Here is a 15,493-nt window from a genome sequence, read left to right as displayed (position 1 = left end):
CAGCAGCAGCATACTGATACAGTAAATAATATTAAATTAAAGAATGATAATAATGCAGGTGAAAAAACAGACAATAACTTTGTATAATGTTAAATGTTAGTTTGGGGGAGGAATGATCTCCTCAATCTGTCAGTGGAGCAGGACAGTGACAGCAGTCTGTCGCTGAAGCTGCTCTTTATCTATACTATTTAGTGGATGCAGTGGATTCTCCATAATTGATAGTTTTAATTGAACACAATGCTTACTTAAACTCCTCAGTTTTTCATTAAAATTATATGAGCAAGTCATTTGCCATATTGTAGATACAAGAGGGTTAGTTCATTCAATTTCTCCTCTTAAAAAAAAAAAAAAATCGGCACATTTGTAAATTACAGGAAATAGTTGGGATGTTAACATAGTAAATTGTTTTTGAATCATAAATAACTTGTTTATAAAATTCATATGTATCTTGTGAAGAACTGGCATTTCATCATACAGTATGTATCTTGTGAAGAACTGGCATTTCATCTGAGTTTGTTTTTCTATGTTGCATTGGATGCGCCTGGGACCGGTTTTGTTTTCATGAGCACATGAAATTGAAATTAAGAAAACCATGATTAATTTAGTAAATTAAATATTCTCACAATTTATACATTTTTTGACTTGCTGCTTGAAGTCCCTGTTGTTTTTCTTCAGCACTATGTTAATTTTCTAAAAAATTTCCATTACATTTCTATTAGTAAAATATATATTTTTATAGAGGTCCTAGATTGCAAAACTACAGAATCAGATTTTCAGTATTTTAGTTTACATTTCTATTAGTAAAATATATGTTTTTTATAGAGGTCCTAGATTGCAAAACTACAGAATCAGATTTTCAGTATTTTAGTTTACATTTCTATTAGTAAAATATATGTTTTTATAGAGGTCCTAGATTGCAAAACTACAGAATCAGTTTTTCAGTATTTTTTTTTTTAATCTTTGCTTTAGTTAGTGCAGCTTCATACTTGTTGTGCTGCTTCTCCTCCATAGAAATCATAAACAAACAAACATGTTGAAAGATATAAATGTGACAAAGTGAAAATAATGCCTAAAGTTAATAAATACTATAGGGCATACAATTCTAATACATGATTTTATATTTGCAGGATTATTGCTCGGCAACTGGCTAAATTTCACTCTATTCATGCCCATAATGGATGGGTGCCAAAATCAAACTTGTGGTTAAAGATGAAAAAGTACTTTTCCCTTGTTCCAAATGAATTTGAAAACAAAGTAAATGAAAGGTAAGATATTATAACATTGTGCTAAGAGTCTGTAACCTGATGTGAAAGAGTGATTTCCAAGGGTTTAGTATTTAGCTACTTTTATATTTATTTTATTTATTCTTTGGTTGTTATTGCCTTGACTACAATAAAAATCTTCTTTCTACTGCTCCTGTTAGGGGTCGCCACAGCGGATCATCTTCTTCCATATCTTTCTGTCCTCTGTATCTTGTTCTGTTACACCCATCACGGTCATGTCCTCTCTCACCACATCCATAGACCTTCTCTTAGGCCTTCCTCTTTTTCTCTTGCCTGGCAGCTCTATCCTTAGCATCTTTCTCCCAATATACTTGGCATCTCTTCTCTGCACATGTCCAAGCCAGTGCAATCTCGCCTCTCTGACTTTGTCTCCCAACCTTCCAACTTGAGCTGACCCTCTAATGTACTCATTTCTAATCCTATCCATCCTCATCACACCCAATGCTCTCTGACTTTGCCACCCTACTGTCCAACTTGAGCTAACCCTCTAATGTACTCATTCCTAATCCAATCCATCCTCATCACACCCAATGGAAGTCTTAGCATCTTTAACTCTGCTACCTCCAGCTCTTGTCTCCTGCTTTCTGGTCAGTGCCACCATCTCCAATCTGTATAACATAGATGGTCTCACTACCGTCCTGTAGACCAGGGGTCCCCAACCCCCAGTCCGCAGCCCACTACTGGGCTGCAGCTGCCCGACAGCCGGGCCACAAGAGAACTGCCGGCAACAGAGACTCACTCAGACATTTCAGAATGCTTGGCGGGCGGGGCTTTGCAGCAGCGCAGAGAGAGGAGAGAGACCGAGGTGAGAGAGTATTGCAGCAAAGTATTTTTATGGTCCTGACAGTTTCCCCATATGACAAGAGTCTATAGAAATTTTGTTACTACGAAGTACATTCAGCAGATACTTTCATTACAACAAAGTGACCTTTAAATGCTTGAACGAATCATCCACAGAGCAGTTAGATCTGTGATCGCAGCTCAGTTGTGTACATTTGCACAACAATCCCCAAACAAACATTGTAAAAAAAAAAAAAAAAAAAAAAATTCTTTCTTCGAACTTTCCTTGTCCTTTTTGTGCTGTTTTTGTTTTCTGTAGTTTTCAGTGATACCTTTTTGCTTATTGCTTGTCAACATTTGAAAAACATCCATTGGAATTTAACTTATTATCACCCTCCTATAGAAACGGCAGACACGAAAAAACGATAACAGTGTTAATGTTTGTGATGTGCAATCTGTTGGAATGACAAATGCAATGCATATGTCTTTGTTATATGCAAAAAAAGAAGAAAAATCTCGGTTTGCAAACGTATGCGAACTGCCTTAATAACTTAATAATAATAGAAAAGTAATGTAAATTGTGTATAAATCCACACACTTCTTCTCCACTCCTCAGGCATCCTCTCACTTTCCAAGATTCCATTAAACAATCTAGTTAAAAACATCTCTCCTAAACACCACCATGCTTCCACAGGTATGTCATCTTTACCAACGGCTTTTCCATTTTTCATCCTCTTTATAGCTGTCCTTACTTCCTCCTTGCTAATCCTTTGCACTTCCTGATTCACTATCTCCACATCATCTAACCTCTTCTCTCTCTCGTTCTCTTCATTCATCAGCCTCTCAAAGTACTCTTTCCATCTGCTCAACACACTCTCCTTGCTTTTGAGTATGTTTCCATCTTTATCCTTTATTACCCTAATCTGCTGCACATCTTTTCTTGCTCGGTCCCTCTGTCTCACCAATTGGTACAGGTCCTTTTCTCCCTCCTTAGTGTCCATCCTCTCATACAGCTCATCATATGCCTTTTCTTTAGCCTTTACCACCTCTCTCTTCACCTTATCTCCTTGTACTCTTGTCTACTTTCTGCATCTCTCTGACTATCCCACTTCTTCTTTGCCATCCACTTCCACTGTATACTCTCCTGTACTTCCCCATTCCACCACCAGGTTTCCTTTTCCTCCTTCCTCTGTCCAGATGTCATGCCAAGCACCCTTCTTGCTTGTCACCCTTAGTACAGCTGCTGTAGTTTCCCAACTGTCTGGTAATTTCTTCACTACCACCCAGTGCCTGTCTCGCCTTCTCCCTAAACTCAACCTTGCCGTCTTCCACCATTTGATCCTTGGCTCTGCCTTGTCTTACTCTTCTTGATCTCCAACGTCATCTTACAGACCACCATCCCATGCTGCTTAACTACACTTTCCCCTGCCACCACTTTGCAGTCTTCAATCTCTTTCAGATCAACTTTTCTGCATAGGATGTAATCTACTTGTGTGCATCTTCCTCCACTCTTGTACGTAACCCTAATTCAGCACAGCCATGTCCATCCTTTTGGCAAAATCCACTATTCTCTGACTTTCTTCATTCCTCTCCTTGACACCATACCTACCCATCACCTCCTCATCTCCTCTGTTCCCTTCACTATCATGTCCATTGAAATCCACTCCAATAACTACTTTTTGTCCCTTGGGTACACTGTTCATGACTTCATCCAACTCACTTCAAAAATCTTCTTTCTCATCCATTGCAAACCCAACTTGCGGGGCATATTCACTAACAACATTCATCATTACACCTCCAATTTCCAGCTTCATAATCATTACTCTGTCTGACACTCTTTTCACCTCCAAAACACTCTTGACATACTGTTCATTCAGAATAACCTCTACTCCATTTCTCTTCCTATCCACACCACGATAGAACAATTTGAATCCACCTCCGATCCACCTGGCCTTACTCCTCTTGCATGTGCAATATATCAACCTTCCTTCTCTCCATCATATCTGCTAACTCTCTCACCTTACCAGTCATACTGCCACCATTCAAAGTTTCTACGCTCAGTTTCACTCTCTTTACCTTCCTCCTCTCCTCCTGCCTCTGGACACATCTCCTCCCTCTTCTTCTCCTCCTTCTTCTTCGGCCAACAGTAGCCCAATTTCCACCAGCACCCTGTTGGCTAACAGTACTGGTGGTCGTTGTTGTTAACTTGGGGCTCGACCGATCCGGTATGGAAAATTGTATTGTCCGCGTATTGATTTGGCAAAATTTTACACTGGATGCCTTTCCTGACATAACCCTCTCCATTTATCCGTGCTTGGGACCGGCATAAAGAAATACAGTAATCCCTCCTCCATCGCGGGGGTTGCGTTCCAGAGCCACCCGCGAAATAAGAAAATCCGCGAAGTAGAAACCATATGTTTATATGGTTATTTTTATATTGTCATGCTTGGGTCACAGATTTGCGCAGAAACACAGGAGGTTGTAGAGAGACAGGAACGTTATTCAAACACTGCAAACAAACATTTGTCTCTTTTTCAAAAGTTTAAACTGTGCTCCATAACAAGACAGAGATGACAGTTCAGTCTCACAATTAAAAGAATGCAAACATATCTTCCTCTTCAAAGGAGCAAATAAATCAATATGGCTGTTTGGCTTGTAAGTATGCGAAGCACCGCGGCACAAAGCTGTTGAAGGCGGCAGCTCACACCCCCTCCGTCAGGAGCAGAGAGAGAGAGAGAGAGTTAGAGAGAGACAGATTAAAAAATCAATACGTGCCCTTTGAGCTTTTAAGTATGCGAAGCACCGTGCAGCATACTTAAAAGCTGCACACAGAAGGTAGCAAAGTGAAGATAATCTTTCAGCATTTTTAGACGAGCGTCCGTATCGTCTAGGTGTGCAAACAGCCCCCCCTGCTCACACCCCCTACGTCAGGATCACAGATAGTCAGCGCAAGAGACAGAGAAAAGTAAGCTGGGTAGCTTCTCAGCCATCTGCCAATAGCATCCCTTGTATGAAATCAACTGGGCAAACCAACTGAGGAAGCATGTACCAGAAATTAAAAGATCCATTGTCCTCAAAAACCCGCGAAGCAGCGAAAAATCCGCGATATATATTTAAATATGCTTACATATAAAATCCGCGATGGAGTGAAGCCGCGAAGGGCGAAGCGCGATATAGCGAGGGATTACTGTACACTGGTTTGTGCATCCCCTGTGGCTGGGTTACTACAGTAAATATATTCTATATATTATATAATTATTATATTATGCATCCTGTTTCACCTGATCATCCTTGAGATGTTTCTCCAGCTTAATTGGAGTCCACCTGTGGTAAATTCAGTTGATTGGACATGATTTGGAAAGGCACACACCTGTCTATGCAAGGTTGACAGTTCATGTCAGAGCAAAAAGCAAGCATGAAGTCAAAGGAATTGTCTGTAGACCTCTGAGACAGGATTGTCTCGAGGCACAAATCTGGGAAAGGTTATAGAAAAATTTCTGCTGCTTTGAAGGTCCCAATGAGCACAGTGGCCTCCATCATCCGTAAGTGGAAGAAGTTCAAAACCACCAGGACTGTTCTTAGAGCTGGCCGGCCATCTAAACTGAGCGATTGGGAGAGAAGGGCCTTAGTCAGGGAGGTGACCAAGAACCCAATGGTCACTCTGTCAGAGCTCCAGAGGTCCTCTGTGGAGAGAGGAGAACCTTGCAGAAGGACAACCATCTCTGCAGCAATCCACCAATCAGGCCTGTATGGTAGAGTGGCCAGACAGAAGCCACTCCTTAGTAAAAGGCACATGGCAGCCTGCCTGGAGTTTGCCAAAATTCTCTGGTCTGATGAGACAAAGATTGAACTCTTTGGTGTGAATGCCAGGCGTCACGTTTGGAGGAAACCTGGCACCATCCCTACAGTGAAGCATGGTGGTGGCAGCATCATGCTGTGGGGATGTTTTTCAGCGGCAGGAACTGGGAGACTAGTCAGGATAAAGGGAAAGATGACTGCAGCAATGTACAGAGACATCCTGGATGAAAACCTGCTCCAGAGCGCCCTTGACCTCAGACTGGGGTGACGGTTCATCTTTCAGCAGGACAACGACCCTAAGCACACAGCCAAGATATCAAAGGAGTGGCTTCACGACAACTCTGTGAATGTCCTTGAGTAGCCCAGCCAGAGCCCAGACTTGAATCCGATTGAACATCTCTGGAGAGATCTTAAAATGACACTGCACCGACGCTTCCCCTCCAACCTGATGGAGCTTGAGAGGTGCTGCAAAGAGGAATGGGCGAAACTGGCCAAGGATAGGTGTGCCAAGCTTGTGGCATCATATTCAAAAAGACTTGAGGCTGTAATTGCTGCCAAAGGTGCATCGACAAAGTATTGAGCAAAGGCTGTGAATACTTATGTACATGTGATAGATTTCTCAGTTTTTTTATTTTTAATAAATTTGCAAAAACCTCAAGTAAACTTTTTTCACGTTGTCATTATGGGGTGTTGTGTGTAGAATTCTGAGGAAAAAAAATGAATTTAATCCATTTTGGAATAAGGCTGTAACATAACAAAATGTGGAAAAAGTGATGCGCTGTGAATACTTTATATATATATATATATATATATATATATATATATATATATATATATATATATATATATATATATATATATATATATATATATATATATATATATATATATATATATATATATATATATATATAATATAATTTTTATATACACTGCCTAGCCAAAAACAAAAAGTCGCCACCAAAAAAAAAAGTTCTCACACTGTAATATTTCGTTGGACCGCTTTTAGCTTTGATTACGGCACGCATTTGCTGTGGCATTGTTTTGATAAGCTTCTGCAATGTCACAAGATTTGGTTCCATCCAGTGTTTCATTAATTTTTCACCAAGATCTTGCATTGATGATGGTGCACTAGGCATGATGTGTGCATCACTTCATCTGCCTCTCTTCTTACCCTGATGTGCCCATCACTCTGGAACAGGGTAAATCTTGACTCATCAGACCACATGACCTTCTTCCATTGCTCCAAAGTCCAATCTTTATGCTCCCTAGCAAATTGAAGCCTTTTTTTCCGGTTTGCCTCACTGATTAGTGGTTTTCTTACAGCTTCACAGCTGTTCAGTCCCAATCCCTTGAGTTCTCTTCGCATTGTGTGTGTGGAAATGGTCTTACTTTCACTATTAAACATAGACCTGAGTTCCACTGTTGTTTTTTCTTTGATTTGATTTCACCAAACGTTTAAGTGATCGCCGATCACGATCATTCAGGATTTTTTTGCGGCCACATTTCTTCCTCGAAGACGATGGGTCCCCACTATCCTTCCAGTTTTTAATAATGCGTTGGACAGTTCTTAACCCAATTTTGGTAGTTTCTGCAATCTCCTTAGATGTTTTCTCTGCCAGTGATTTAGAACATTAGAACACTCTTGACGAGAATAGGCCATTCAGCCCAACAAAGCTCACCAGTACTATCCACTTATTTCTTCCAAGAAAACATCAAGTCGAGTTTTGAAAGACCCTAACATCTTACTGTCTACTACACTACTTTGTAGCTTATTCCAAGTTTCTATCGTTCTTTGTGTAAAGAAAAACTTCCTAATGTTTGTGCGAAATTTACCCTTAAAAAGTTTCCAACTGTGTCCCCGTGTTCTTGATGAACTCATTTTAAAATAACAGTCTCGATCCACTGCACTAATTCCCTTCATAATTTGAAACACTTCAATCATGTCACCTCTTAATCTTCTTTTGCTTAAACTGTAAAGGCTCAGCTCTTTTAATCTTTCCTCATAATTCAACCCATGTAGCCCTGGAATCAGCCTAGTCGCTCTTCTTTGGACCTTTTCTAGCGCTGCTATGTCCTTTTTGTAGCCTGGAGACCAAAATTGCACACAGTACTCAAGATGAGGCCTCACCAGTGCATTATAAAGATTGAGCATAGCCTCCTTGGACTTGTACTCCACACATTGCGCTATATATCCTAACATTCTGTTAGCCGTCTTAATGGCTTCTGAACACTGTCGGGAAGTCGATAGCTTAGAGTCCACTATGACTCCTAAATCCTTCTCATAAGGCCTACTCTCGATTTTCCGACCGCCCATTGTGTATTCAAACCTAACATTTTTACTTCCAATGTGCAATACTTTACATTTACTGACATTAAATTTCATCTGCCACAAATCTGCCCAAGCCTGTATGCTATCCAGGTCCTTCTGTAATGATATAACGGATTTCAAATTATCTGCTAATCCACCTATCTTGGTATCATCTGCAAACTTAACCAGCTTGTTACTTATATTACTATCTAAATCATTTATATATATATATATATATATATTAAAAATAGCAGTGGCCCTAGCACTGACCCCTGTGGAACACCACTCTTAACATCAGCCAGTTCTGATGAGGTTCCTCGCACCATCACCCTCTGCTTCCTGTGTCTGAGCCAATTCTGCACCCATCTACAAACATCACCCTGAACTCCCACCTCTTTTAATTTGATGCCCAACCTCTCATGTGGCACCTTATCAAATGCTTTCTGAAAGTCCAGATAAATAATATCATAAGCTCCACTTTGATCGTTTCCTTTTGTTGCCTCCTCATAGAATTCCAGCATGTTAGTAAAACACGACCTCCCTTTTCTGAACCCATGCTGACTGCTTAGAATAACTCCTGTCCTTGCCAGGTGTTGCTCGATCTTATCCTTAATAATTCCTTCCATTAATTTTCCTGTGATGCATGTTAAGCTTACTGGCCTATAGTTGCTTGGATCTGCCCTGTCACCCTTTTTATATAATGGGAAGATATTTGCCATTTTCCAGTCCTTCGGAATCTCTCCAGTGCACAGTGACTTCCTAAAAAGTTGCGTCAAGGGTTTATATATGCACTCACTAGCCTCCTTAAGAACATGAGGATAAATATTATCTGGTCCTGGTGATTTGTTCGATTTCAGCTTATTTAATCTGAGCAGTACTTCTCCCTCTACAATTTCCAAATCCCTCAGTACCTACTTAGTAGTCCCTGTTACCTCTGGGAGGTTATCCACTTGCTCACTTGTAAACACCTCAGAAAAATGTAAGTTTAATGCATCCGCTATTTCACTGTCTGTATCTTTTAATTCCCCTTTACTATTCCTGATGCACTTGACCTCCTCCTTGACTGTTCTTTTACTACTAAAATACTGAAAGAATCTCTTAGGGTCTTCTTTCACCTTATCTGCTATATTCCTCTCCAACTGTCTTTTAGCCTTCCTGATATCCTTCTTAATGGTTGCCCTCATGTTCTCATACGCTCTACAATTCACTTTGCAGTCATTAGTCTTATATGCCTTATAAAGCAGTTTTTTCCTTTGCAACTTCTTTTTTAAATCTTTATTAATCCACCGTGGAGTTTTTTTTCGTTTCCTATTAATTCCAAATTTAGGGATGTATCTGTCCTGCATTACATGTAAAACATTTTTAAACCTGTTCCACTGCTCCTCAACTGTCTCCACACTTAAAAGCTTATCCCAGTGTATCCTACTTAGACTTTGTCGCATCTGCTCAAAATTAGCCCTACCAAAGTTCAACTTAACAATTTTAGTCTTTGCATCTGCACTCTTACAAAATACTGAGAATTGTATTACATTATGGTCACTTGACCCTAGTGGTTCAATCACCTCTACACCCTCAATTCTATCCTGATTATTACAAAATACTAAATCCAGACAGGCTTCACCCCGTGTTGGTGCTTTAACATGCTGTTTGACCCTTCTCAAACAGACTAACATCTTTTCCACGACCAAGAGCTATGTCTTTCGACATGGTTGTTTAAGAAATGAGAAGCAACTCATTGCACCAGTTGGGGTTAAATAACTTGTTGCCAGCTCAAAGATAATCGCCCATGCAGTAATTATCCAATAGGAGGCTCGTACCTATTTGCTTAGTTAAATCCAGGTGGCGACTTTTTTTTTGGCCAGGCTGTGTGTTTGTGTATATACATGCTTTTTCACATTGGTGTCTGTTTTTAAGTCCTGAAAAAATTTGGATTCATTCATATCTAATCTAGTTACAGACATACGACTTAACATTGCATTAATGTTACAGCCTTTTTTGTTAATTCATTATAGAAGCACCACTGATGTTGTTCTTTGCATTAATACATTTTGACTATACACACCTGACCAGCTGATTAAACTAGGGTGTTTGCACAGCTGTTTAACTGTACCATTTGGTAATTAAAAAAAAATAAAAAAAATTGTGTTTTGAAAATTGCTTTTTAAAACATTTCAATTAAATGATTTAATCTAAAAAAAAAAAAAAAAAAAACTAATCATGCCTATATTAAATTGTTGTTGCTACCCATAAATCTATAACCATATCTGTGTTACTTTATTTTTATATTAGTTTTTTAATTACTGCTGTAGTCTTTTCTGTTCCCAGGTTTGATTTTGTTTTGTTTGGTTTGAAAGTTAATACTGTAATCGAGTCCATGGTCCATTGCAGATTAGAATTGGTGCAGGTATTAGCTCGGACTATGAGTGTGTGTTCAGGGAGAAAAACTATATAGCCTTGGAGTGCTTAATGGGGAGTGCAGCTGTTTGATTCATTTGCAAGGGCACAGTCATCTCAACTGTCCCTCGTTGGTTCTCTGTTGCTCATTGACTAGGCACCTACACCATGAGTCTGTAAAGAGTCTGAGGGGTTAAGAAGAAGAGAGAGAGTGAAAAATAAGGAATTCTGAGAAAGATGGGAAGATAAAGTGAATTGGTTGGGGTTGCAGGATGGAGGCTATACAATCTAGGAACACTGTGATGGAGCAAAGGGAAAGCTCTTGAGGAGATCAGCTATGCTAGCAGATGTGGACACCAAGACTGGCTCAGTTGGTTCTAAAGGATGGTGATCAGGATGGGAGCCATAAAAGAAGATGACTGCAATTGCCATGGTCTCAGCCCAGCTGAGAAGAACTTTTGGGTTGAACAGGGAGACTATGGTGAAAGAAAACAGAGGAGTACAGAAGAAGATCCGGTTCAGTTTTTTTTATCTAGGATATTATCTTTTTAAAGTTTTTAATTTATTAGTTTGATTTTTAAGAGCTGTCAATATAGTGATTCTTTTTATTTTGCTTCATTTTTTTTAGTATGAACGAAAATATTTAAAGATGACATTTACTTTTAACTATCTTATTTGAAGTAGATTTATTGAAGGTGTCCCCAGCTTTCAACAACTGCAACAGGAGATGAACTGGATGAAAAAAAGGTTGTCTAGTTTGGGATCCCCTGTGGTTCTTTGCCATAATGATCTTTTGTGTAAGAATATAATCTTCAATGATAAAGAAGGTGAGTTTTACTTGTAGATAACAAAATTTGATATTGTAAATGGCTTAATGTTTAAATAATGCTAATGGGTTAGGCATTTTAGTTACTATTATCAAAGATCGGGTTTTGTTAAAAATGAAGACTGCAATTTGAATTAATTTTGAAATATTTTAGCCACGTTTTTATTTGCTTTTTTATTTTACATAGTAGGGTTCCCCACTCATTCAAATGAAAAACTATATTAGTGTATATAGCTGTAAGTCTACATGCGCACAGAAATGAATTGTTAAATAAGCTCCGTTTCAAAAGGGTACAAATATTGTCCTTTGCTTGTTTTCTGATGTTTTGCCTAAGTAATTAAGCAAAACATTTTACATTTAATTTTTTTTCCCACAAAGTAGAATTTTATTAAACACTTGTTCTTAAGTATGGAAGAATAATATATTTAGCTTATTTAGCTACCAATATTTGTCCATTTAATTATAGGAAAAAGTAATCTGCTAGTTGGTAGCCAAATACATTAGTTTATAAATCAAATTAGGCAAAAAAGTTAAAACATTCAAATCATTGTGTAGCAGAGTTGTATTATTATTTACATTAGTGTCTATTTTTTATATTATTTCTACTGTACATTTAATTTTGTGTTTTTTATTTATTACTCCTAATAGGATTTCATGCCAGAATATAAACATTTCTTCACAAATGTTGCAACATCTATTTTTATTTAGTATATTAAAATATTGTACTTGCAAATATTTTTTTAAAGCAATGTTTATTTTTAATAGTATGCTTTAGAGACACTTAATACTTTGAAGAAATATTTATACATACTTTTATATTTTAATGTAAGTTGTTAAAATATTGCTGGGACATTCTAAAAATAGATGGTAAAGGAAAGAATTTTTTTCCTGCAAAATAAACATTCTGGATTGTGCCAAATTCTCAAAGGAGTAATAAATAAAAATCTGTATCTGATTAAATATTGCATGTTACTAATGTATATATTATTTCAGAATCCATTTGTTAGTCTAACAGAAACATGGCTTAAAGTATTTCTTTTTGAAGAGGACATTTTTGCTCTTCTGTAATTTATAAAAGCACTGTGGTTTAAAAGCTATGGAATTATCTAATTTCATATCAGCTATATTATGAAATTGACAGAATAATTTCAGTTGTTTATTCTGTGTAACATTCCTTTTAAGAACTTGTAATTTTTTCATAAATTTTTAGAAGTACTGGACAGCATTCTAATGATAATTTATACAGATGATCATTACATTGAATTATTTGCTATTTTTAGGAGCCAAAGTCTCCTTTTTCTGTAATGATTAAGTAAATGTTTTAACTTCAGCACAAAATTAGAATAGTTTGAATGTGAGCTACAAAGTTAGATTGATTCCTGAGTTGGTAATTACAGACTTAGTAGCTCTCATTGGGAGCAAATTCACAGCTCCTTCTGTCTAGATTTTTCTCTCCTAGGATCGACCAGGAGAAAAGCGGGAGTCCACTGGGACAGCTGTAAAATCCAGGTGCTGAAGCCTCCCTTCTAAAACTCTTGACTAAGTTGAACTAATTTTTCTAAATTTATTATTTAAACTGGATTTTTTGAATCTGGACTACATGACATTGAAAATCCTGAAAACACTTTTAAGATTCTTTAGTTCTGCTGCTGATTTTATCCCAAGTTTTATTTTGATATGTTTCACATTTATGTAAGGTTTAGATTAAGAAATCGTAGTCTGGTAGAATCATTCTTATTTATTTTCAGATAGCTAAATATGGTAGCATTTTTCCCCTTATATTTCTATTTAGAGGTTTGGTTTTTGGGTTTTCAGGCATTTTATTTCTTGAGTGAACTCATGAAATTAAACTTTATCAAGACTCTGCCCAAAACTGATATATTTATTTTTTTACATCTGTTAGTTACCTCATGGTGTTTGTAGTAATGGCCTAAGAAAATTTTTAATCTCATATTTTTATGAAGAATAGAGATAAGGTCCCTGACAACAATCGGCTTAAATGAGGACCAACACTGAAAAATAGCAAATGATATCAAAATATCCATGCAAAATATCTTGGTTTGCTTGTGTTGCATAATCCATATGTCTAATGTCAAGTCATAATCAATCACGTGTATTTTTAATCGAGCATTGTTAAATAAATAAACAGCTTCCTAAAAATCTTCAGCGAAAAGTTGGGGGAACACATTCGAATGGGAATTGAAGTTGGGTTTTTCAATGGTAGCTTGTGAAAGTGCACCTCAGATATACGAAAATGTGAAGCATATATTCCACCTGATAATTTTTCATTTGCATCCCTTTCCTAAATTTACTCATTTCTCAGACCACAGTGATATTCTACAGTGTTGATACGGTGTGAATTGCCAAGTTAGCCAATGAATGAACTGTTGCTATGCAGGACTCCTGACCAATGAATGAGGGGGAAACAGGTCTTCAATTTAAAATTTGAGGGCCCAGTCATTGAAGATTTGCTGGAGTTATTTAATCTTGTTTTGGCAAAAATATATTTGTTTGGGACATTGTCAGTATATATGACTAGCTATCCGATATATGGATTATGTGGCATGACAAGACTGAATTTTTTTTTTTTTAGGGATGTCCTGATGGTGATTGTTGTTGTTTTTTTTTTTGGCAATTTATCTCCTTTCTCCGTAGTAAAAAAGCAAAACACAGATTAAAAATGTTTCTCGGCCATTACCACAAACAATACAGAGTAAGTAACAGATTATAAAAACATTTTTGGGTGGCAGATTTTTCACTGGCTATTTCCTTCCTGGATTATAATGCAATTAATCCATATAACAATAAGTTAAATACATTTCTGAGTTGCACAATATTGAACTTCTGCAATACATTGTGTTAACAGTTTGCTATTGAAATCAGAATAGTAAAGTACCAGTTGAAAAATATAAATACCATAATAGTGAATGTTGCAAATAATGTCACTGCAAATTAAAATTTTAAATTAAGAGGAATCCAGAAATTAAATTTTCCATAAATCCTTGCAGCTGTGGTAGCCAATTTTTACAGTTTGCATTAACTTGCATTTTTTATTTATTTTACCTTTTCAGACTAGTCTACACTGCCGTGCGTATAGATAACTTTAGAATACCTGATCTACATTCTCTTGGAAAAAAAATCACATTGTTTAAATTGATTTTTCATTTGTACTAGAAGGATAATTTTATGCTTAAGAAACCATATTTAATGTATTCTGATTGAAAATTATAGATTGAGTGCAGTTGAATGTTTGAATTAAAAAAAAAAAAAAAAAAGTAACATTTTTCCAGAAGTGAATTTGTATCATTGAGTCTTGGAATAGGCTGTTATTGTTGTTTAAAGATTAAAGATTTTAAAAATGAGTCCACACATTATAGGAGTGTCTTTTATTTTGCACCTGCTTAATTATTAAATTAAGTTGTGTTGCCCTGTTCTTGAATATGTTAATTGAAGCAGTACAATATTAACAAGATTTTATGCTGCAAAAGAACATGCATAGAACATTTTTCCCCCTCTATATGAACTTGAGCAGCTTATTTATTTAAATGAACATAGTCTGAAATTCATGGTTTCTGGCTGTAACCCAAGACATGGTGGCTATTGCAGAAATTTTGATTAGTATGTACATGTATGCATGTCAATAAGTTTACATATTTTCTTTGTATAGTATAATCATTTTGGTCTGAATTAATGCTTTGCACATTCCCTGCCATTTGTTTTAGCATCCATCCATCCTCTTCTGCTTATCCGAGGTCGGGTCGCAGGGGCAGCAGCTTGAGCAGAGATACCCAGACTTCCCTCTCTCCGGCCACTTCTTCTAGCTCTTCCGGGAGAATCCCAAGGTGTTCCCAGGCCAGCCGGGAGACATAGTCCCTCCAGTGTGTCCTGGGTCTTCCACGGGGCCTCCTCCCAGTTGGATGTGCCCGGAACACCTCACCAGGGAGGCGTCCGGAGGCATCCTGATCAGATGCCCGAACCACCCCATCTGACTCCTCTCGATGCAGAGGAGCAGCGGCTCTACTCTGAGCCCCACCCGGATGACTGAGCTTCTCACCCTGTCTTTAAGAGAGAGCCCAGACACCCTGCGGAGGAAACTCATTT

General features: G+C 37.6%; 1 protein-coding gene across 6 annotated transcripts in view; it reads left to right on the top strand.

Annotated features, from left to right (window-relative positions):
• The window catches only part of etnk1 (ethanolamine kinase 1), a 104,804-nt gene that overhangs the window by 46,033 nt on the left and 43,278 nt on the right, over positions 1 to 15,493 (top strand). For 4 of the 6 annotated variants that reach the window (XM_051930154.1, XM_028815745.2, XM_028815736.2 and 1 more), the window contains exons 3-4: positions 1,128 to 1,265; positions 11,248 to 11,393. In XM_051930154.1, coding sequence (XP_051786114.1) covers positions 1,128 to 1,265; positions 11,248 to 11,393 — 284 coding nt within the window. The remainder of the gene's footprint in view (positions 1 to 1,127; positions 1,266 to 11,247; positions 11,394 to 15,493) is intronic. The other 2 variants (XM_028815761.2, XM_028815753.2) reach the window with 1 other exon arrangement.

This window comes from Erpetoichthys calabaricus, chromosome 1 (assembly GCF_900747795.2).
Source record: "Erpetoichthys calabaricus chromosome 1, fErpCal1.3, whole genome shotgun sequence".
In the NCBI taxonomy this organism is placed as follows: domain Eukaryota; kingdom Metazoa; phylum Chordata; class Cladistia; order Polypteriformes; family Polypteridae; genus Erpetoichthys; species Erpetoichthys calabaricus.
Note: the sequence above shows the minus strand (reverse complement) of the source record. Positions and strands in the feature narration are given on the sequence as shown.